The following is a 23,715-nucleotide window of genomic DNA, read 5'->3' as shown; positions in this document are numbered from 1 at the left end:
AGAGAGAAGAGAAAAGAAAGAAAGAGAAAGAAAGAGAATAGAAGAAAGAAAGAATGAAGAAAAGAAAGAAGAGAGAAAGAAAGATTAAGAAGATAAGAGAAAAGAAAGAAAGAAAGAATAAGAAAAGAAAGAGAATAGAAAGAGAAAGAAGAAAAATAACAAGAAACTAAAGATAATAGAAAAAGTAAAAGAAAGAAAATAGAAAGAAAGAAAGAAAATTTATTTTTGTCAATTGTGAAACCTGAGCTATAATACACCAATTCCTAATTAGAAGTCTGACATGGTAATTAATTTAAACATGGAATAACCTATAACCTATAAACAGATTCATTGATACCAGCAAAGATGTTTTACTGTGACTATAAAACTCTAGAATTCTCTGAAAACAATAACTTTAATCCCCTGGAAATGTCCATCATGTGTCATCTCCTTAAGTTCACATCCCTGTAAGAATAAAAAATTATTGCCGAAAGGACAAATATGGAAAAACAACAGCAACGGAGCATTGTGTTACATGTGTCTCAAACTGAACCAATATCCCCGTGAAATAGCTGCATGCCATGGGATCTAAGCATGTCTAGTCAGGCACATTTCTCTGAGTCTTTGTTTATTCGTACTCCAAACAAAAAGAAAGTTCAGGTTTCTACATAACTTGGCATTAACAGAACCTTATTGAAATGTCAGATGACAGTTAAATGAATTATAAAATAAAAAGGTATAGGAAAGAATCTTTGGACATGGTATAATAACCTCTAGTTCCTCTGCATGAGGAAAACATGTTTTTGTGCTTGTTGTTCCCCTTTCCACAAACTTCTCTAGAGGCATCACTCACTCTTCCTTCCAGGGTTTTAAAACTCCCCACAGAGTCTCACAGTTAGGAGCAACAACATTTCTTTCCCTGTCAGTGTTATCTAGGACAAAACTTGCTTACAAATCTGTAGTTCTTACTTCCCTCCACCAGGATATTTTCTGAATACATTTTACTCATTTTACTGGTTCTGCAATTGTCCCGTATTTTCTCTTTGCTGAAGTTTTTAATTGAAAAAAGCACCTCCATCAGGGAGAGCTCCAGTATTCTCTGTTATTAAACAAGAATGCTGGTATCAAACAATGAAAATTTCTGCTATGAAACTAGCAAAGTCTATGCCTTTAAGGGACATGAAATTGAAAACCAAATTAAAATGTTTTCTGGAGCCAATCTCTTACTTGATAGAGGTCCTAATTTTATTATTTGAAAAAAAAATAACACAATCAGAAGCTGGTACAACCATATTCACTCTGAACAAAACTAGGACAGAAAGCAACAGGAGTTTATGCTACTAACACCCTTAAAAGCATTTGCCAACAGTATGGAAAGGTACATAGAAAGATCTTCCTGAGAGATGCATTTCAAACACAGTGCATTCAAAAGCCTAAAAAAACTCTTTAACTTTCACCTTTTATGTTTTAATATGCACTGGAATAATTTTTATTGTACAAAAATATTGCTCTAACTTAGTGAAAAACTTTAGAGCTCATATGCTAATTTACAAGTTCATATAATGCAAAACAGTTGTAGAACCTCTCTGCACCCTTAAAGAACTCAAAACTCAACTGGACAACCTGAGCAACACTACCTAGGTTTGAAGTTAACTCTCACAGCACTGAGCAGAGGATGGGCCGGACATTCACACAGGACTCTTCCTACTTCCAATTTTCCGTGACTCTAAACCCTTCCAAAAGCAACTGAAAAGAAGCTGCAGCACACAAATGCAAAGCATTACAACTGATCTCTTAAAAAAATTTGCTGCTTCTACCCACATATGAGGCATTGAGTGGGAAGGCATTTCTCCAACTCCACATCTACATTTCACAGTCTCTGAAAAGCTGTTAGAACAGCAATATTCATTCTTTGAGGAGGAGAAATCTAGTAAGTGTGGACTAAAGCTGTGTTACTTCTCCTCTTGGTTTCTAGACCTAATTCTTGAAGGCAAAGTCTGTCAAGAAATATCCAGGGAAAAGCAAGAACCTCATAGCCAAGTCTCATTTGGCAGGTAGTGACATTTTCTGGCTCCATCTTATACCTCCATCTGGTGAGGCTGCATTTCAAGATTACAGGAAGACAGTCAAAATACAACAAAGAATGAAAGCCACAGTTGGCAATCATGAGTAAATCTCTCTCTTTTTACGTTGAAATGCTAATTCCTCTGGCGTCAGATTCTACCTGTCAGTGCTCAAGAGCAGGTGATGTGTGAAATAGCTATCTCCTCAATGCAGTGCTCATCATTATGAGAACAAGGCTCATTTACAATTTTTGCCTATTAACTTCTGGTAACACACAATTCATATAAACCAATTTGGCATAAATATCAAAGCTGTACCTGTATACACATTTTTGTCTGATCTAGTACACTTTTTTTTTTAAGGATTCTTCAACATGAGAGAATGGCTGGCTATACAGGTATGGCTAGGTGATACAGTTCAACACTTCTTACAACAGCATCCAGCCCTGCACATGAAGAGAGAAACAATTTCGCTCACACTTATTTAATATGTAGGAGACAGACACTAGAAACAAAAGCTTAAGCTTAGAATTTTTAAAAAATACAAATAAAAAATCGGAATCAGATATTCTTCTCTAGTGATGTTTTTACTAGTTTTGCATCAGTCAGCAAAACAAAACTGATTCTTCTTAACACTTTTTGACTTCATAAGCAAATATTTATTTCCCAATGCGTGGGATTTTGTATGCAAACATCATAGGAAAATATTTTAATACACAAACTATGTTAATGAAGATATCTTTCAGTTTACTTTCTTTTACTAATGAAATGGCTTAATACTATCACTTTTATTTCTAAGAACAGTTTCCTACTTGGACCCAAGTTCTTAACTGTCCTTTGAAACGTTTGTACTGCCTAAGTATGTAAAAATACAACAGATTTACACAGGTTTTAGCACACAAGGTCAAATCCACCACATTTTGAAGTGCTGCACTCTGCCTCTGGCAGAAACCATTAGCTGGAACTTCAGAAAATAAAATACCCATAATGCATCTACCTAGTTTTGTTGAGTTTTCTGGTGCACTTTAGAAAAACAATCCTGCCATCAACAAGTCTAAACTACTGCAGGTAATAAATTTAGGAATTATTAAAAGTTCTTGGTCTTTAATAAGAGCACTCTTAATCAATAAAAATGTCAAAGTCAAATCGGTTTTGCTTCTTTCTTCTCCTTAATCATACCAACTCAGAAACTCACAATGCTACAAATTACCACTTCTAATCCTTCTCCCATTCAGTAGAGTCCCTCTTCCTTTACAGGGAGGGTCAAGGGGAAATGCTTGTGATGTAGAGCTGAAGCCTTGCAGTTTCCTATTTACCAAGCCCTCCAGACAAGAAAACTGGTGCATGTGAACCAAATCCAAGCTACACTAATACATTAATGACTGACATGTGGCAGAGGCACAGACACACAGATGCAACTTGACATTAATGGAGAGATTTGCCTGTGGTCATGCACATATAGGGGGGGAAAAACAGACCCACCTGCCTCATGTTTTAACCTGAGTATGAAATCAAATGTCAGACAAGATTAATTAGATGCCTAGAGTTTTATTCTTTTCTGTTGATAGAAAAAGCACATTTCCATAATGTGAGGAAGCATTTATGTGGATAGCAAATCAGGTTGACATTGAGAGAAGGTTTACTTTATTGTGAATGCTAGCTGTGTGGTGCTTGTCAGTGCAATTACTTTCTACTCAAGTGGTTTGCTTTTTAACATTTTATTATCTTAACAATAAAAACCCTGGAAGCAATAATTATTTATTATGCTAATTCTTTAGCTTTTTTATTATTAATTTCTGCCAGACCATTAAAACTTGCTGTTTTCCAGAAATAAACCTGATTTATTAATATTCAGCCAATTAAGGGAGGGAAAAAAAAAAAGAAGGCAAAAATAATCTCTTTACTGGTAATTAGTTACTAACCAGTCAATTTGTACACTTATCAGCTCCCCCGTAAGTTCTATTTTCATTTATTCAATACCCAACATATCTAACATCATTCTGATCGAAAATAACTTCAAAACACTAAGTCCACTGCAGCATTTTTTTATAAAGAATAATTTAAGCAGTCTGAGAGGCAGCAGGATTTTAGACCACTCTGAAAATGCACTATACTCAAGGACTGCATTTTAATTATGGAAACCTTTTAGAACATCCCTGTTTTATTAACAGTAAGTGAAAGACTATAAACAAGGCTTCAGTATGCACCACTTCTTCTCAATCCTGCTCAAAGCCCTCAAGGGGAAACAGCTTCAATGTGCTTTCATTTCTCCCTCCAAGCATTCTCATCTCTGAATGCCTCTTCTCACCGGCTTTAAAATTCATTTAACGTAACAACCACACAGTTATGCTTTTTTCGTCCCCTTTTTTTTTTTTTTAATACACAAGTATTCCCTCCTTTAGGAATAAACACCAAGGCCACAGCTCTCAAACTCCCACGGCATAAATGCAATATAGGAGACCATAAGCAATCTAAGCAGAAAAGCACTGCAACTAAATGTACCTTGAAAAGCTCTTAGTCTGCAATGCTTTCATAAAGCTTCGTGTCCATGCACAAACTGTTCCTACATTTCACGTAGTAATACCCGGAAAACTTCTGGAACAAATTCCCTAGCTCAGAGTTCAGTCTGAGCTGATACAGCACGAGCTTCTACCATGGCAAAGGTTTGTCAGAGCAGCCAGCCCCCTCCAGCTTCGGCAGACAATACAAACTCCTGTGCTGCCTCGAACAAGAGCAGAGCCAGGTTTCTCCATTCCTCTCCTGCTTCTGAAAGGGCTTTCTCCTGTACCTCCCAGTGGGAGATTCTGCCTGTGGCAACTGAGAGTTCCCTATTAATATGTAACATAAACCATAATTAGCACTTCAAAGAAGGTAGTTATCTCACAACTGTCTACCCATCCCCTCTCTCATAATTGCAAAAGTTTATTTACAGAAGGGAAAAAAAAAAAGAAAGCCACTAAACTTATTCAAAGGCTAAACTATATTTTATAGGATCCTGGCCCCTTGTACAAAAAGAACATGAAGAAAATCACCACAAGAATGCTACCAACATTTAGTTACCACCCTTCATCCTAAGAGAAAAAAACAAAACCAAACAAATGCCACAAACAAATTAGTCAGGACCAGACCATGAAAATTACCAAGACTATTTCACAAAAATCAGAGTAGAAAGGCATGCTACATAAAGTACTTTTTAAGCACAGAGTCTAGAGATGAAGGAATACACTTGCCTTTCCAAATACATGCACAGCATATTGTTTGAGTCCCTCACAGGACAGTAGGTTAGGCCTTTGGGGTTTATAACATTTATTCAGCCTTTCTAATAAAGTGTGTGCCTCAATGACTTGCATTTTTCTCTTCTACAGAAGCCGCAGCCTGATTTGGTACAGTCATTGTATTCCTAGTCATACCACTGACAAAGTATACAGAAAACTCTTAAGTTCTGCCGATTCCTGGATCCCAAAATTATTCCATCTGCAAATCCAAGCCAGTGCAAGTTGCATTTGCTACCAAAAGGTAGATAAGGTCAATTGTGTGTTTCAGTCTGACGGCCCCTCTTCAGCAGAAATTCAGAATGTAGTGCTCTTAAGTGCTGGTCTCAAGATATACTGTATCTAATTTAAATGCTAGATTTACTTTCTTGGGGTTTTTTTGCAAAACATAAAAAACTCCCTCAAAAACAATTTGGGAAGTACACAGAAACACCTAACAAATTCAGGCTTCTACATAACACACGAAGGCAATTAGCTTTTGACAATGACTTTTGGCTGCTCTACTCACCATAACAAAGACACAGAATGTAGTTTGAGAGAACCAATGCACATGGAACAATACAATGCAGAAGCCTCTGATTTTTCTCTGTTAGGACAGAAACCAATTTTTTTATTAATATAGTCCACAAAGTACATTACTAAATCTGATGCAGAAATAGAAACAGAAAAAGCTCTTTAAAACCATAAGATTTATAGCCTATTATTTTCATTTATTATCCCTGCATTTCAAATGGCATTAATTTACCATAGTATAAAGCAAAGCCATTAAGTACATACAGGACTCTGACAGTTTCAGGTGTAAAACAGACTAGTTTCTCAAAACAGCTTAGAGTACTGTTGTGCAAAGAGTAAAGGGTACAGAGTAAAGTTTGATACCATTGCAACTCTGTCCTTTGTACATACAGGAAAATGCATGGAGTAGCTGTAAATAGTTTCTCTTAAAGAAAATTAATTGCCCTGGGTGCAATAGTCCTATATCAAGGCGCAATAGTTCACAGTCATTTTCCACATTAACATAAAACTTTATCACAAGTGATGTCAAAATCCATTAAGTCTCATGTTGTTTGTTTATTACTGATTCATTGCTGGAGGCAATTGGGTCCATCCCTAACCAAGCTGCATTAGCAGGCTGATTCCAATGCAAAATCAGAGTTGGGGGCGCAAACCTCCTCTGGAAAACCTGGATTTGCACAGAAACAGATTGAGGAGTGCTCATGAAGTCTGTCACATAGCTGAGTGACAAGGGAAGCATCTCCATCTCTAGGTGGGTAGTGAGCATCTTTGGAAATAAAAATCTAACTCAAGTGAATCATTTAAGTTAAGAGTTCATCTATCTGAACTCTTACAGGAACATATCTCTACTAAACTCATCATCCTTTTATATAATTGCAGCCATTTTAAAACTTTTGAACAATTTCAACAATTCCCACACAGCTGGGGCCTGCACAGTGTACACAAGTTTCAGAGTAATCCTTTTCTAGTCCCAATCAGAGCCTCACCTGCGCTAAACACAGAATCTTACTGCTTTCAGATACCTGAGATGCTGATTGGAAACTTTCAGCTACTCTCAAAGTCACCCTGCTTTTCAAGCTTATGATTCTGTTGATACTATAGAAGTCAGCAAAAGAAATCAGCTGCAGTCTCAGAGCTATGTAACGCTAAAGAAAAGATGCCAGTAAAACTTGCTCCTGTCATTAAAGAGAGGAGACAGAACCCAACCAGCATTCAGTTTCCCAAAGCTCTGTGATCTAATTCCACACAAAAGGCTTAATAAGGTTTAGGCTCATAATACAATTAGTAATTTAGCTCGCAAATTAGGCTATCTATTAACACTTCACCAGAGACATCAGCCATATGAGGATTAAGAAGGAATCTTCTGCTCTCAACATGGAGCAAGAACTTGAATGCTTTAATAGACCACTTCATCTTCTGCTAATGCAAACATATATTGCATTATATTGCATATATTGTACAGAATGATGTGAGCATGGCCAGCATCCTGCTCATATATTGAACTTCCATCAATAGGAATCACAATAATAATTGCACAGTAAATACACAGTGGGAGCTTTCAAGCTCATCTTAAAGCATAATTTTAGCTGGTAAAAATATGTACAGGTAGTGCAGAATCATATGAATTACATGTGCATGTAAAAACAGAGGCCAAAATTAACATGTCAGCATGGACAAAACACAGCTTAACCCAAGTTAAAGATACTATATTATAAAACATTTAACTGAAATATTTAAATAAACAAGCAACTTCCAAATCTTTGCATACAACATTTATTCTACTAAGAATGGACACACATAATAAGATATTGTCATCTTCTCCTATGTACAGTGCCCAAAAGATTTAGAAAAGAGCTGCTATCTCCAGCATACCACTTAATGGCACATTTCACATGGTAAAAGCATTCCAAACAAATTTTCAAAGGTAGGCTAAATAGGCAAAAACCCCCACTACTTATAATAAGGAGCTAAAATTTCAACTTCTGTGTCTGAAAAGTGCTGTTCTGATTTCCAGAAAACTATATGTGTAACTACATTTCTAGAAAATGTCAATAACTGGTGTGTTCATGCTGACTTGTGTTAACACCTGATTTACTTGCAATTATTATGTCAACAGAAGCATTTTGTAATTACTTTCACAGTATGCCCAAAAAGGACTGTACTCTTCTTGAGGTTTTGAGCCTGTGTTTGTATAATTAGGGCAAGTATTACTAATTCTTTTTAGCCCGAAAAACAAACAAACAAACAAACAAAATCTTCATCAGTTTACTTCACACTCTTGTAAAAACCATTCACACCCAAATAATATTACAAACAACATCCATCTGGTCTGAAATCAAGATCTGGCCGCTGTATCTCATTCCCCACCAGCACTGCCTGCTGTTGGTAGCAAGTGTTCAGAGTGAATGCATTCAGGGCAAAGCAAGACCTAAACTTCACTTGCTCACAATTCTTCCTCATAAGCACACACTTTGCTGGCATGTGTGTTAGCACATGTCCGGGACCGTTTTGGTCTTATTTGTCTCAGTTTTTAAAAAAGTAGCAAAAACAAAACTCTAACTTGCTATGAATTACACTCAGGCAGTCAGGAATTGTATTCCCAAGCTTTTATCATAGCTCCCGATAGGCTCTGCGGCTTTCTCAAAACATCCACATAAGTCTCCAAACTGCAAAGGCAAGAGAGTGGCCCATATCCGTGGGATATCCACATCAGAACTACAATACTGCACGGTCAGCTCTCTCCTCACCTTAACCACTGCTGTCCAAGAGATGGAGGTGGCAAAGGCACAAATGATTTGAGAAGAGGAAAAGAGAAGGTTGTATGGAACCCTCATAGCAGCTTTGCAGTATTTTGAATGGGGCCTGCAAGGATGCCAGGCGGTCCCATGGTGTAAAGGAGAGCACTCTGGACTCTGAATCCCAAGGACCTGAGTTCGAGTCTCAGTAGGGACCATCCCCTGGCAGTTCAATGCCTCCCTGCCATCCCATCCCGTCAGATCTCAGATGCTCAGCAGGGTCAGCCCCGGTTAGTATCGAGTGCTGTGACAGTCCCAAGGACTTCACTGTCACTGTCCAAGCTCACTTGGCCATGGCAGACAGACCTTAGGAGTTAAAGGGTGGGGCCAGTTCTGTGCACACTGTGCCTCACCTAAAAAAATCCACTGCGCAGGCTGGAAGGGCACGTGGGGAGAGCCCTTCCCAAATCTTCATTTGAGAAGTCTGGCCATACATACATACATACATACACATACATACAAGGAAGCTAGAGAAGGACTCTTCATAAGGAACTGTAGTAAGAGGACAAGGGGGAACAGATTCAAACTGACAGAGTAGGTTTAGATTAGATATTAGGAAAAACTTCTTTACTGTGGAGGTGGTGATGCACTGGAGCAGGTTGCCCAGTAAAACTGTGGATGCCTCATCCCTGGAAGTGTTCAAGGCCAGGTTGGATGGGGCTCTGAGCAACCTGGTCTAGTGAAAGGTGTCCCTGCCATAGGCAGAGGGGCTGGAATGGGGTTATCTTTAAGGTCTCTTCCAACCCAACCATTCTGTGATTCCATTTGTGGAGCACAGTGATGAGGAGCCAACATCAACAGAGAAAAGGAGGTCACAGGTAAGCACTATATTTTTAAAGGTGGCCTGATGGTTATCAGCCTAGCTAAATATGTATGATATTTGCCATGGAATAAATGGTGCTAAAGTGCAATTTTAGAACTGAGAGCATGTAAGAGCCTTCCCTTTTCTGCTGCTTAAAATTCCACAGTACACAGCTCTTGCAGATTACTATAACTGGCCATTTTTTATTTTATTGCTAGACCACCAGGCAGTCATCGCACTGAAACCATGGAAATGTGGCTGCTGGTGAATGTCATGTATTTGCTCAATGCCAGTTTCAAACACACAGATCCAGTTTTTTTGCAGTTCTGCTCCCAAAGGTTCAGATACACACATGATCTAAGTCTGGCATACAAGCAAGAATTAATTTTTCACTGCTGCAAATCTAGCACAACACTCTGAAGTTTGTGAAGACTTCAACAGACTGAGTTCTGGAAAGGTGAGATTCCTCACTCACAGTGAGTGAATGGTTCCCAAACTGTGATTTGCGAAACTGTGATCCACCCATTACATGCATTGATTTGAAGCAACAAGCCTGTCAGATACTACTTGATTCAAGATTTACTGTGAACCAATTCATGAAGCCACAAGTTGATATTCATTTTAGAATTTGGATCTTCAAAAACACAGACTGATATTATTGCAGTCTTTGAGTTTGGGCTACACATCAGAAACTGACTCCATTTTTTGCAAGGGATCCAACGGAACTGACAAGCAAGCTGTTAACTTTAAAAATACAAGTTTCCATATTGCAGTCTAAACTTCAACCCATCCCATGTAACCAAACATTCAAAGTTGTTTCTGACTGATGCCAGAATGAATCCACACAGCTGCTGCTTTCCATTTTCCACTTGTCACCAAGTCATTACAGGTATCTTCCAAAACTAAAATTTAGACTTCCTAAGACTGTAAGTGTTACTCTGTAAAAATCAAAGAAAAATTTTCAAATGCAGTGGATAACACATGCACTATTTACATTCCCTAATTCCCCTTGAAGTGACCTTAGCCATTCAGCTAGATAAAGCCCAGACTGTCTTTATCTAAACTTCTCAGTCTGAACATATGCTTCACTCCCACTGGTCAGAATTACTATTTGCTCTTCAACACTCCAAGTCCACTATATGACAAAGGGAGGTACAGGTGGATAACTGCGAATTTCATATTCAGCAATGATCTGCCAGTCAATCAACCCAAAAGCACCATAGTATGTTTGTCTACAATTGAATATAGAATAGAAGTAGCTCAGGAATATTATTCTTAAGATGTTATTTCCGTGTCATTTCCCTGCATGAGTAATCTTGTTCTAGACACAACATAAAAAAAACATTTTAAGGCTTTTTATGTACACACCTTTTAGTGGCCATGTAAAGTTTTTAACAAGGGTAACTTTTAATTACCCAATATTCAAGATGTAAAGAAGTAAAGATTCTAGTGCATAAACTTTCTGAAGAGCAATTGCACACATAAGTATCCAGCTCTGAGGCTTCTGCAAGACTCATTTAAAAACCCTAATCCAAGCATGCAGTTGCTGCACAGCTGCTGCAGAACCCAGGTTTTTATTTGTCAAGAGTGCATTTCAACTTGTCTCGAGCTCCTGGGCCCTATATAATTTCAATGCCTATTTGCTATAAAGGGCATGTGCCTGTCTCAAACACTCTTAAATAAATAAAACAAGCCCCAGTGTTTTCCAAATCCCCAAATGAAAATGCTAGGTTAATTCACATAAATCCCTTACTAGCCTAGATTTATGTAGGCAATTCTAACAACAACTCCTGAAGTAAAAATAAATAAAACACACCTCATGAACTTTATATATGGTCTTCAATTCACATGCTTTGCTATCGCTATAAACAGGAGGTAGTAGCGTTGGGCAACATACCATCCATGCCTTCCATTAGGCATTTTCAACCTCTAAGGATTTAAAGAAATACTAACTTTCATTGCGTTTTGGTTTTGTTGGATTCCCAAAGGTTTGTGACGCTCACAAACCTAACCCCAAAATATTTCTTTCCTATTTAGAAAGTTGCTTGCAAAGGCTTTCCCCTGAGCTAGGACTGAGTCAAGATGACATCTCTGACACGGTAAAAAGGGCATCAGCTGCACAGTGTATTAGAATTATTACCAGGACAACAATTTATCTTACATAACGGAGAAATTACTTCAGTATGAAGCTGTCTCTGCATAAGTTAAAAAGAAAAACAGCTTAAGTGATGTATTATGTAAAATGCTTATATTAAAGTGTTAAATGCAGTGGTTTGTAAAATAATCATCTACTCTGTAGAATTCAGAAAAGGTAGCATTAAAGGAAAAAAGCCTATAGCAATTTTGAGTTGTTAACATAAGAACAACCTCACTGAGAACTGTGGTTCCCAGAAACGTCCACAACTGCCTCCATATCCTAAAGATGTGACAGTATTTAAGCACTTTGTTGAGTTTCTAGGGAAAACTGACGTTACAGGTGATGACAAATGTAGGTTTTTCCCTAAATACATTGTGGGATTCTGAACTGTCATCCTCCTTTTTTTAATTTTTGTAAATGGAAATTGAGCAGATTTCTCAGCCACAGAAAAGTTTTAAAAAAAAATCCTACTGGTCCCAATGGGGAAAAAAAAACCCAAAACACAAAATGAACAGAAAAATCTGGCTATGAAGATCCTCACCCATGCCACAGCCAAATGCCAGAGCACAGAATCAAATCTAGGTCTCCCACACCTCTGTGGGAGTTTTGATCACTAAGCAACTATTACAACAGGTGTTAAAATATCTATCTTTGTCTTCATGCTGTGCTCCAGAGCTGTGATTCATGTTAGGCTATGTCATCCCAACGTAGAATGAGAAAAATCTCCAGGCTCAGAAAGTTCCACTGAAAGAAAATAATTTATTAACATTTTATGATGTATCTTAAAATAGTTGAGTAAAAAGAGATCTTACACTAAAGAAATAATAGCAACTTTCAAAAAATTGTAATCATCAGAAGACATTGATCCTGAACTATACTGATGGACAGAAACATCACAGCAATTGCAAGAGGTTATATATATAGTCTTATACAGGTATGCAAACAGTGTCAAATCATGAAACAAATACATTTCCTTTTACATTTCTACCACACCTTTGAGCACACTCTGTGCCGGCAGTGCAATTGTTAGGAAACACTGGACTTCTCACAGTGATTTTATTTGCTAGAAGAATGGAAGAGGGAAGAGACAACAATGAAATTCTTCAAACAAAACAAATATACAAATTACATATGAAGAAAGACCTAAACAGCTACAGAGAAAAGAGTTGTGTCTGATGTGATGCCTAACACAGTTCATTGAGATGGCAATTGACTTTCATGTTTGTTTTCAACTGTTCACTGAACGGTTTGTTAGAACAGTAAAAAAGCGAAGAAAGTAAAGACAGCAGAAGAGAGAACAGAAAACAGAAGGTTCTGTGCAGGTAAAGGACAATGTGAATCCATTTAGAAAATTCAGTTTCTGCTTGAGATATAACCTGGTAACATTTTTCAAAACTGAGGATCTGTCTTCTCGGAAAGTATGAGAAATTACTCTCAGAAACTGTATAGACTTGATAACCAAAACTTTTAAGATATGCATGTAGATGACTGCTCACAAATTACTGTACCAGACGCAGAAGAACTGCTAAGCATCAGCTCCTAAAATAAGGAATTGTTTGACTATAAAGGGAAAAGAATAAAAAACAATACAATCACCTTGCAACTATCTCTGCTGCAAGTACAGCACGAAAAATGCAGAAGTCTGCTAATGCATAACAATTCATCAACTTTAAGAAACAGACATACAAACTGGTGCATAGAATACAGGCATATGTACACAAGTACATAGCTGCACATATCATGGATGGAAATTACGTACTCAGTCTAGCGTATATTCACCAGAAAAGCAAATGTCCATAGCCACTCTATTCATGTATCTATAACAACTCCATTAAGAAAACCTTAAGTATTATTGGTCCACTATCCATCCACCTGAAACTGCACAGAAACTTCTTAGAATCTTATCAGCACAACTAAACAATTCTTTCACCTAAACAGACTACCTTCATGCACTACAGAATTAAAACAAAGGGTCACTGACAAAAGTATTCTATCCACTATATTACTTATAAATAGTGCAAACCATAATTGATTTTAGGGTTAAGGATAAAAGATGTGATATGATTCAAAAGCATAAAGCATCATCTTCCAGAAACCTTCCTCAAAAATAACTGTGCGTTAAATATTAAAAAAATCCCAAGCAAGAAAAAAACAACCCGAAACAACAAACAGGGAAAAAAATGTTAAAAACCCCTGCTCTAATAAAGGCATGTGATGTTCTACTTCATTCTCCTAGAAGATGAAGAGCCAAAGTGATGAAAGAGGTAATTAGCTGTTAGTTATTCCGGAGCAAAAACACATTTCTAGTGATTAACAAAAAATGCTGTAAGAGATATTTATTATAGCTTAACACTGAAGAAGATTAAAAAGAAAAAGAAGGGCAGGAGTGGAATAAAAAAGCTAATCTATCCCTCCAACAACACTACTGCAACCAACAGTTGCTCTCTAAATCAGGGCAGATTACACCTGGGAATAAGGGAGGGGAAAAACAAACACATTCATAAGCACAAGGTTAGGTTTACACTATTCCGCAGGAAAAAAATTAAAGATTTATTAACATCATGACATTTAATCATATGTGTAAAGATAATCAATTATTGCTATGTAAAGCTGTCAGAAGGCATATTTGAGCCTTGAATATTAAAAACAAATGTGTTCAAAATTAGGATAAAAAATAAGAAAATGTGTATAATTATAAATTTATTTTTATTTTCCAAATGTAATTTAGCCCCATTTTTTTACTTTAGTTTTTCAGATTTCCTTACAATATCTTCTCTTCCAGTAAGATTCATCTCTTCCATTCTTCCAGCAAATGTTGTACCTTCCTTCCTACCTTTACCCCCCCCACACACAAAGTCTAACCTGTTTTCAAAACTCCTTCCTGCTAATACTGCCATGGTTTTCTCTGAACAACTGTGGTCATTACTTTATTTCCTCCTACCATTGCTCTTTATGTGGCAATGGGTCACTGTTGAGTCAGACACTTCTGGCTGAGGCACTTCTTTCCTATTCCCTGCAGCTACTGAGCATGAGTTACGTGTTAATTTCTACTGTTACTACTCTCAGAAATCTGGGCACAAAGATGTCTTTCCTATATTTTTAAAGCACATGTGGAACCTTACCCTCTGTACCTCTTCACAGCATCAATGTAAGCCACACACCTTACAACCCAAGACAACACCTTACGCCAAAGTAGAACAGAATTCCACTGACAGCAATATCATCTCTGAAGAGAACTATTTTGAATGAACAGAAAGGTTTCTAATAGGTTGTGAGAAGACATATGCTCACATAATACTTAAGGTTATATCTGAAACATCTTGACTGATCCTGAAAGAAAAGCTTATCAGATCTCTACAGCAACAACCCTTGTATTTAAAACACTAGGAAAGTACTGACAATTTCTTTATCGTTTCATTCATATTATTATGTATTTTTGCCACATTAAAGCATTCATTTGTCTTTCTGATGAATACTGAGACCAGACTTTCTACAAGTAATTAAAAATTCATTTGTATTATAATCGAACTAATGCAAACAAGCCACCAATGGATTAAAATTCTCTAGGTCACAAAAATCCATCACGTATTTTCACACCTCCCCAGCTCCAAATACACCTACTTTCTTACAAAGCCCAGTTTACAGCCTTTCCTCTTTCTGTGCTTAGAAAAGTGGATTTAGAGATGCAGCTACACCTAGTGATCAGCAGCAGATCACAGCCGGCAAAACACTGGAAAGCACTCCGAAAGTATCTGAACACAGCTGGGTGAGCAGAGTGATACAGGAAAATTTATTGGTAGAATTTTTTTAGCCTTAAATATATGACTGTATGTTCGAAACTGGGTTTGTGTTCTTGAAATCCTCTAACACATTTATAGCATTACACATCAGAAATACCGTAGTGCAAGTTATCAGTAAAATCGAATTAAAGAGGGGGGGGAGTTTCCTGGAAAAAAAAGAGAGCAAATAAATCAGCTGCACTCACACATTAACAAAGAGTTTGTTCCTGGGAAAATTTTTAGAACTACTATTTCTTTACACAAGAGTCATAAATGTGAGCCGAAAGGTTCATAATTACATGTCATTTCCCGGGGTAACATCTTCAAAACTCAGTGATGTAGCTACCTCAAATTAACAGTTTGGCAGGGATACTAACAAACTCTAAAAACAAAGGAGATACCGCTCTCAAAACAGTATATCCTTTAGCATAAAGTTGCACCAGATGAAATACAAGATCAGTTCACAGGTCCTGACCCCACAACATCCCTGGATTTTGTTCCATCAAGTCTACAGCTATTATCTTCCCCCAGCTGAATCCAACAGTGCAAACTGCACAGATTTTCCTGGCAGTAATATGTAAAACTTGCCTCGCCACCAGCAATGAGGCTGTTTGACATATTCACTGACCATCGCAGTGCACGAGTGATCAGACAGGAGGAAAAAACCCATCTCCTCCCGTCTTCAGGACAAACTCAAATGTCATTAGTGAGATGGAGTTTGGGAGCTTGCTCACCCTATCCTAACATATTTCGTGATTTGCCTAAGGATTTGTTCTCTCTAGCTGTCAATCTAGCAACTTCTGTAAGCACTAAATATATTAATTTTTCACACATTATATGCTATTTTATTGTTTCAGGACACTGTGATTTGTTTTCCTCATGAATTCCTACAACTGCCAAATCATGAGACCAAATAAACACCACAGCACTTCTTCCCCTGTTTTTTTTTAAATCCTTGTAATATTTGTAGGATTTATTTTTAATTTCTGCTGATATTTCATTACTAACTTTATTATTATTTATTTAGCTGTTCGTGACGAAAATTCAGAACAGATAAATAAAATAAATGAAAAAAAAAAACCCTGCACCCACCACACAACTTTCTTTTTTGACAAACTGGCCACTTCCAAAGACCAGGCTCATTTTTACCTGAAAGCAACCAGAGCACATCCAAGTTTATAGGGGAACACAAGTCATTTGTTTTGACTGTATAAAGTTAAAACCCACCACACTTAGAAGCTGATCCTTCAAAATGTTTCCATTAACTGTTGGACTATTTAAATACAAATAGTCTTAGCTGTAAAGCAAAAATCAAGTCATTCACCTAATAGCTGTAATAGGAGCAGCAAAAATCTTTAGCAGCAGGAAGTTGGTTTGAAAATCTTCCCCCACAGCTCTCACTGTTTAGCAAGGCCAAGTCCGTGCTATGAACTTCAGCTGGAATAGTTTTCTGGATGAGCTGACAACTGCACCAGCCACTGGTAAAGCTGCATTTTCACCACCATATGTTACTTCCCTTAGGAAGTGCGGGAATACAGACTTGATGGATGAGTGAAGAGAAAGGAAAGCAGGTGAAATAAACAACACAAACAAAAGCAGAATTCATTAAAATGAGATAAAACCACACTTGGGACATCTTTGCTGCTAAAGTGATCAGAATAGCTATTAAAGGTTTTCAAACAGAGCTCCTGAATACTCTGAGAAATCTCCTTAAACACAGTTAATTATACTAGAAACTTCTTTTTTTTTCCTAGACATTGCTAGAAGCTTCAGTTCAGCTAGCATAGGACCTATGAAGACTTAACCTATATTCTTTCTTTTCATTTTCCTTCTCTGCAGTCACCAAACATCAATGTAATCACAGTAAGTACCAACTTCAGCACTTCAAACTTCTCCTTACATCTCTTTTCTAGAAAATGTGATCCTTCTTTTTAGAGTGCCTACACCAAAAATGAAATAGACAAATCTAAGGCACAACAACTATTAGGAATGAAAGTTTTGTATTTTTCATCCATGAAATAGCTGGAAGATTACTATTCTCCATGTAAAACCTTTACTAGTCACTAGGACAAGTAATTTTCAAGTTTTGTTCAGCAATCTTCCTCCTGCTCTTCTCTTCATAATTGCCACTAGTACAGGTGCACAGTTCGTTAGGAACGGCCTCCTATAAGCACTTTTAGTCAGTCCATTCATCCCTCTCACTACAACAGGACTCATTCCTTCTCAGAGAAAAACTAAAACTTTTTAAACCAGTATGATACAAAAAAGTGTTAATACAGAACCCTGATGCTTTTCATAGTAAAAGAGAATATAACAGACTAATAATAGCCCTCCCTGAGTCAGATTCAAGTCATAAGCAAGAAGTACCAATTTCAGAATTCAAACTGTGTGCAAATTTACATCTATCTGAACATGATGCCTTCATAAACACACATGAGTTCTGTTACACATATCCTTGCTTTCAATTTCAGCTCCCCATTTTGGCATTTGACAGAATGCATCCCATTCAGCCCCTTCGTTTTATATAAGGCCAAATATTTAAGTTTACAATGTCCCTTCTAGCTTCCTGCATCTCTATGTTTGATGTAAATCGTTTACAGGAGTGGAGTGCTTTCCCTGACCTGAATAATCTACTAGGTAGTTGGAAGAAGGAACACTGTGCAGTCAGGAGGCATTTTCTACAACAGAACACCATATTCATGGACTTTTGTAATATTAGTACCCAGTCTTCACAAAGGACCACTTAGTAACATTTATGCTAAAATTATAAACAAAAACCAAGTGAATTAGGTGCGCTACAGTTTCTCAGAAAAAACTAAAAAATAGTAAAAAAAAAATAATCCCAAAAGTAATCTTGCAGAAAAAGCTCAGATACTTTTTAAAACTTAGAAAAAGCAGCACTGTCCATTTAAGATAATGTTTTCAGTAACATTTCTTGAATTCAAATTCTTGAGCTCATTTGCTTCTTGAACTGATGAATCCAGAATTTTAAAATCTTTAGTTAAGGACTTGGAGAAAACCTCATTGTTATTAACTGTTAAGCTGCTTTCAAAAGATTACTTGAAAGCTCCCAGGCCTTAAAAAGCCAAGATCTGATCTTTCAGTAAGATTATTTTCTAAATAAGAAACTCAAATAAAACAATAGCTCAATGTAACATTAGAACCAACCTTTAGGAAACAAATCTGCCAGTTTAGAAAAGGGTAAAAATAAAAATGGAACTATAAATGTCAGAGATTACTTAACTCACACACTGCTATTCTTTGCTTAGAACATGTGTGGAGTTGGTCTTATTTCCTTTTTCTTTGTTTGTTTTCAAACTTTTTATAGGTTAGTCATGTAACTCCCATCTGCAATAGGGGACAGCTATTGCAAAAGATAACTGTGCAACTCATGGATGTATTTTTCTCTCATTTAATTTCTATGACATTGATGCATCAAGGTTTAAACAAAAGAAACAGCATTTTTCCCCCCAAGCCAAAATGACAGCCAGACACATGCTTCATTTGGTAAAGTATAACAATGGAAATTTCATCAATTTTGTTCTGAGTGTCAAGAATCAACATTTAAAAAAACCCCAAACCCTGTATATCCATCTTCACAATTATCTTTATATTCAGTATTTAACATACATGTAAATATGCACACATAGGGAGAAAACAGGGCAGATTCTGCACCCCATGACATCCTTTGCAACATCACTAAAGTGTGTGAACTGCAGCCTCTGTTATTCTGTACTTCAGAACGTCTGGAATCGCACCTTTGGAGTAACTGGAATAACACAAGTCATCTGTGAATTGTTTGTGGGTTTTAGCACAGTTCTCTCTACATTGTGTGTCAAGGAAATAAATACAACAGATCAAATCCAACACTGATGTGGGATTGTTCTTCAGCAACATGAACAGCACCTCAATGCTGACCCTTGTATAGAATCAGCACATCACATGCACAAGACATTTAAACATCCAGAAGCAGAAGAGCTGCCCCAACTTAACTTTAAACAAGAAGAAAGACAGTTCACTCAGGTCAGCAATGAGTTACGGATTTATCTTAATAAGGCAACCACTCCCATTGAAGTCTGAACACTAGACTCCCAATATTAATGAGTTATAGCACTAATATAACTGAGTCCAGTTCCATAATTTACTATAGCATAGCTTCATCCTAACAGGAGTGTTTGGAAAACATTTCATCATTGTTGCATATCATCTCAGAGCAGAACATTTTTCTGCTCAGAGATCTTCTGTCTCATCTGCAGTAGAAATGCTGGCAAGAAACTAGGAGAAATGCAGCTACGTATACAAAAGGTCCCTGGAACCAAACATAAAACCTGTAATTTTCAATATTTTTTTAAAAGTTTTAAAACAGACCACCTATCTAGCCATAAAACTTGGTGTAGCCACAGTGCTGCATAGAAACAACATGTAATGTACAAAATATAAACTATTCTGCAGCCTGAGCAACGACTCAGAAATATTGCTTCCCACCAGATCAAAGCACACTTCACATGAGCTGAAGACCAGATGTCTTCAATTTAAAGTGCTTTTCAGTTGTACTAACTTCATGTTAGGAACAAAACAAACCAAAAAAAAAATCTGAAGTTACTTTTCGCAGTGAAGCGCACAGAACTATTTCACAATCCAAATTTCTGTCTAAAATTACGCATTTCTCCAACATATAAATAGGACAGGGGTGCAGGCAGGGGACTAGAGACCGAGATAACCATCTGCAGGTCCGGGGCTTCGGGAAACGAGAGCATCGCCGCTGATGGGGCACTTCCACGGGCTCTTCGTTGAGTAATGAAGCCCCGCACCCCTCAGATGCAGGAGCTTCAGTCCTGCCCTCCCAGATGACGATCTGGGGGCAGCAGAATGCGCGGGGCCGGGGCTATCGCTCCGGCTCTGCCGCCGTCTCACGGCCGCACCTCCGGGCAGCGCCGAGGGCGGGAGCTGCGGGGCCAGCCAGGAGGCACCGGCGGGCGGACAGGGCAGGGCAGGGACCAGCGGGCCCCTGCGGGGAGCAGCGCCAGCCCTCCGCCCCATCGCCAGCCAGGGCGGCGGGAGCAGCGCCGAAGTCCGGCGGCGCCTCGCCCTCCGCCCCCCGCGCCCGGCCAGCGGGAAACTTTCGGGAAGTCGGCGGCGGAGAAACGCCGGAGCGAGTCCGAGTGCTACCCGTGTCTCCAGCCCTGCCCTGGGGCTGCCCGAGCCCCGCCAGCCTCTCGCCCTTCCCCCGGGGCTCAGGGGCGCGAAGCGGGCGGCATCCCGGCACTGCCGCCGCACTCTTGTCCCACTCCATGTACGCAGCGGCTCCGAAGTGTCAGCCCGGTCAGGGGGACCGGGAGGGGAAAGAGGGGCAGAAGACAACAAAAAAACAAACCAAAGCCCCACCGACTGCGAAGCGGCTGCCCTGCCCCCGGCCCCTTCGCCGCCCGGGAGTGCTGCCTGGCCCCGGGGCCGGCCAGGAGACTCCTTACCTGTGAACGTCTGCGCTCCCGCTGCCAGCAAAAGTCCGGCCAAAGTAACCATGCAAGTTCCAACTTTCCCCATATTTCCACCCCTTCCTGCTCCGGGTCCAGCAAAGTGCCAAAGTGTCTGCCAAAGTAGGAGGCGCCCCTCTCGCCCCCCGCCAGTCCGTGGGGCAGGCGAGGAGGAGGCGGCCGGACCCCCGCACTTGGAGCCTGGAGGGCTGTTCTCCCCTTCTCGCCCTCCGTCCGCTCTTAAAGGCAGGGGAAGAGGGTGCGAAGTGCCAGGGGACCGCTCTCCTGTCTGCCTTCCTCCGGCCGCGCCGCTGGTCCGGCGGGAGCTGCTCAGCTCCCCAGGCGCCCGGGAGGACACCCTTTAATTCCGGAGCCTCCTCGGCCGGCGCCGCCGCCAGTCCCGGCTCGGCTCGGCGCGGCTCGGCTCCCTGCCTGACTCGCTGTCCCCCCCGGCGGCCGGGCGGGCGGGCGGGCTGAAGGGAACGCGGAAAGTCACGCCCAGCCGCCGGCGCCGCCGCTGTCCCCCGCTAGAGGGCGAGCCGGCCGGCCCCGCCGCCCCCGGCGGGGAGCGCTCCGCTCTCCTCCCCGCCCCGCTGCCCCAAGCCCAGCTCCCTTAGCAGAGGTCGCACCGTGCCGGGCAGGACAATATCGAAAGTACGCGGAGAGTGGAGGGAGGAGGGGGAAGAGAAAGAGGAACCGGGAAAAAATAAATAAAAGAAGAAAAATCTCAGCCGGGCGTCTCGGTAACTTTGCCGCGGGTCGGCCGCGGCCAGAGCCGCCGGCGCTGGAGCGGAGACCGCCGTGGGTACCTGCCCCGCCGGGACGGGGCCCGAGGGAACGTGCAGCGCGGCACCGGCGCAGCGGCATCGCCCCCACCCCGCCGCTCCGAGCTCCGGGACAGGGAACGGGGAGCGCAGGAGAGAGGGAGAGCGCTGGGTCTCCATAACCGCGTCGGTTTGTTTGTACAGGCGGTCTGGAGTCTGTCTGAAGAACTAGTTGGAGGCCCTCACACAGCCTTCCGCGGGTACCGCAAGCGTAAGAGCCCTGGCCGCATGACGATCGGCTGATGCCGAGAGGAAATGAAGATGTAAATGGTTCGCCGGGCTGGCGAGAAGAGGCACTGTCTTGTAAATTAAATGCTTCACATTCGCGTGCTCCTCATAAAACTTGAGCGCCTTGCTTAGCCCTCGGTAAGAGCCACCCGTGGCCCCTCCGGAGCGCTTCGGGAAGGGACCTCTGGAGATCGCCCGGCTCGGGTTCACGGCACGGGCGCAGATCCTACTCCTGCGTGTGGGAATAACCTCAGGAACTGTCAGGGTTAGAGACGGAATGATGGAAATAAAATCGCATTAAAATGGCAGTTATCTTTCATTATTTCTAGTGTGTGACTTCTGGCATTTATCTCCACGTATGAAACACTGCTTGACAGTCGTCTTCACACGTGAACTTTGGCGCCTCGTGTCCGGGGCACTGCAAGGATGTGTTTGCTGGTTTAAACGATTTATTTCTAAAGTGTAGCTCTAGAGGTGGAAATATTTTTGTTAGCTCTCGCTTTCAGTGAAAGGTTTTCCTTTCAAGTGCAGCTGTGGCCAAATTTAATGCTTTAAGTAGGTTCTTAATAAAACAGTAACAACAAGAACCTAGATAATGCTAGAATTACGAGTTTGAGCTCAGATTCTAGGTTCTCATTTTTGTCCAGCACGGGTCCTCTGTTTTCCATGCTGTTCTTATCTGTAGTTAACTTACTTCCCTCACGTTTCAGTTAAAGTCAAAACTCCACCCATCCCCCGCATGGTCGTGCAAGTTACAGCATATTACTGATTTGTGCATATTTTACATAGTTTTTACATTCAACACGTTACCTTCAGACGTAGGCACTCTACTGTATCTTTTGCAGTGATCGCCCAACCCTGCTGTTTTCGGGACGCCGCTCTATTATGGTTTGGGTAATGCATCTGTTACGTGACGCAACCTTCGCGAGGGGACATGAACTTTGTGATGTGTTGGGGTACGGCAGCTGCCTCAAAAGTTAACACAAGAGGGCAGAATAGCATTAATTGTTGTGTTTCCTGACGTCAGACTTTTTCTTTTGAATCGTGAACCTTCTCTTAGTTTATTGTTTGCCTAAAACTTCACCGTCTTCTCCCCCTCCTGCCCCCGCGAAAACGTTACCTTAATTCCCCAAAACCTTGGTAACCTAGGGGTGTTTTGCAATAAAAATTAAATTTTTAATGTCATTTTTTTTCCTGGTTAAATGATTTAAATATTTTGTATGTTCTTTAAAGGGTGCAGTTATAGCTTATAAAAAATGGAAACTCTAGCTGGTCCTGAAAGTGCTACCTTTGTAACTAAACAACTTTTTAAAAATCAGGAAATCTCATGAGTAATTTAACTTACAATAAATTAAACTTTAAAATGTGTCTTCTGGTAGATCTATACTCAAAATCAAAAAATGAGCAGTTGCGCCAATACTTATGCCAATAATAACCTCGTATGTCATCATGTCATGTTCAGGATGTCCAACACACATAAAATTGTATCTCTGATCAGCCATTGTCAATCCAACATACTGCAGTAAAGTATCATGTTCAGACATATAACAGTAACCCTCAACCCTGTCTTTGTTACAGGGAATCAAAAATTCCATGGCTATATCCATGGCTGTATCCATGGCTATATCACTATAGCTTAGTGAAAATGAGATAGAAAGTCGACGAGTTCTGAGGATTACAGAAGAGCATGTAAGAGAGTTTGGTCACAGTTACGGTATAAGTAAGTGCTTGACCTTCAAAGACACAAATGTTCTGCTTTACTTACAGCAAATGTAGGAAATGGTTAAGCTCCAGGGAATAGCTAAACCAAAAAGAACAATAGAAAACACAGGTCACGCATGGCTGATCG

At 40.0% G+C, this 23,715-nt stretch overlaps 1 protein-coding gene across 13 annotated transcripts in view; it reads right to left on the bottom strand.

Moving 5' to 3' along the window:
• PTPRM (protein tyrosine phosphatase receptor type M) overlaps positions 1-21,259 on the bottom strand; it is a 467,851-nt gene extending 446,592 nt beyond the window's left edge. For all 13 annotated transcript variants that reach the window (XM_071554784.1, XM_071554787.1, XM_071554785.1 and 10 more), the window contains exon 1: positions 20,812-21,259. In XM_071554784.1, the coding sequence (XP_071410885.1) occupies positions 20,812-20,884 (73 nt within the window). In that variant the 5' untranslated portion in view covers positions 20,885-21,259. The remainder of the gene's footprint in view (positions 1-20,811) is intronic.
• Between the last annotated feature and the right edge of the window lie 2,456 nt (positions 21,260-23,715).

This window comes from Pithys albifrons, chromosome 4 (assembly GCF_047495875.1).
Source record: "Pithys albifrons albifrons isolate INPA30051 chromosome 4, PitAlb_v1, whole genome shotgun sequence".
Lineage (NCBI taxonomy): Eukaryota > Metazoa > Chordata > Aves > Passeriformes > Thamnophilidae > Pithys > Pithys albifrons.
Note: the sequence above shows the minus strand (reverse complement) of the source record. Positions and strands in the feature narration are given on the sequence as shown.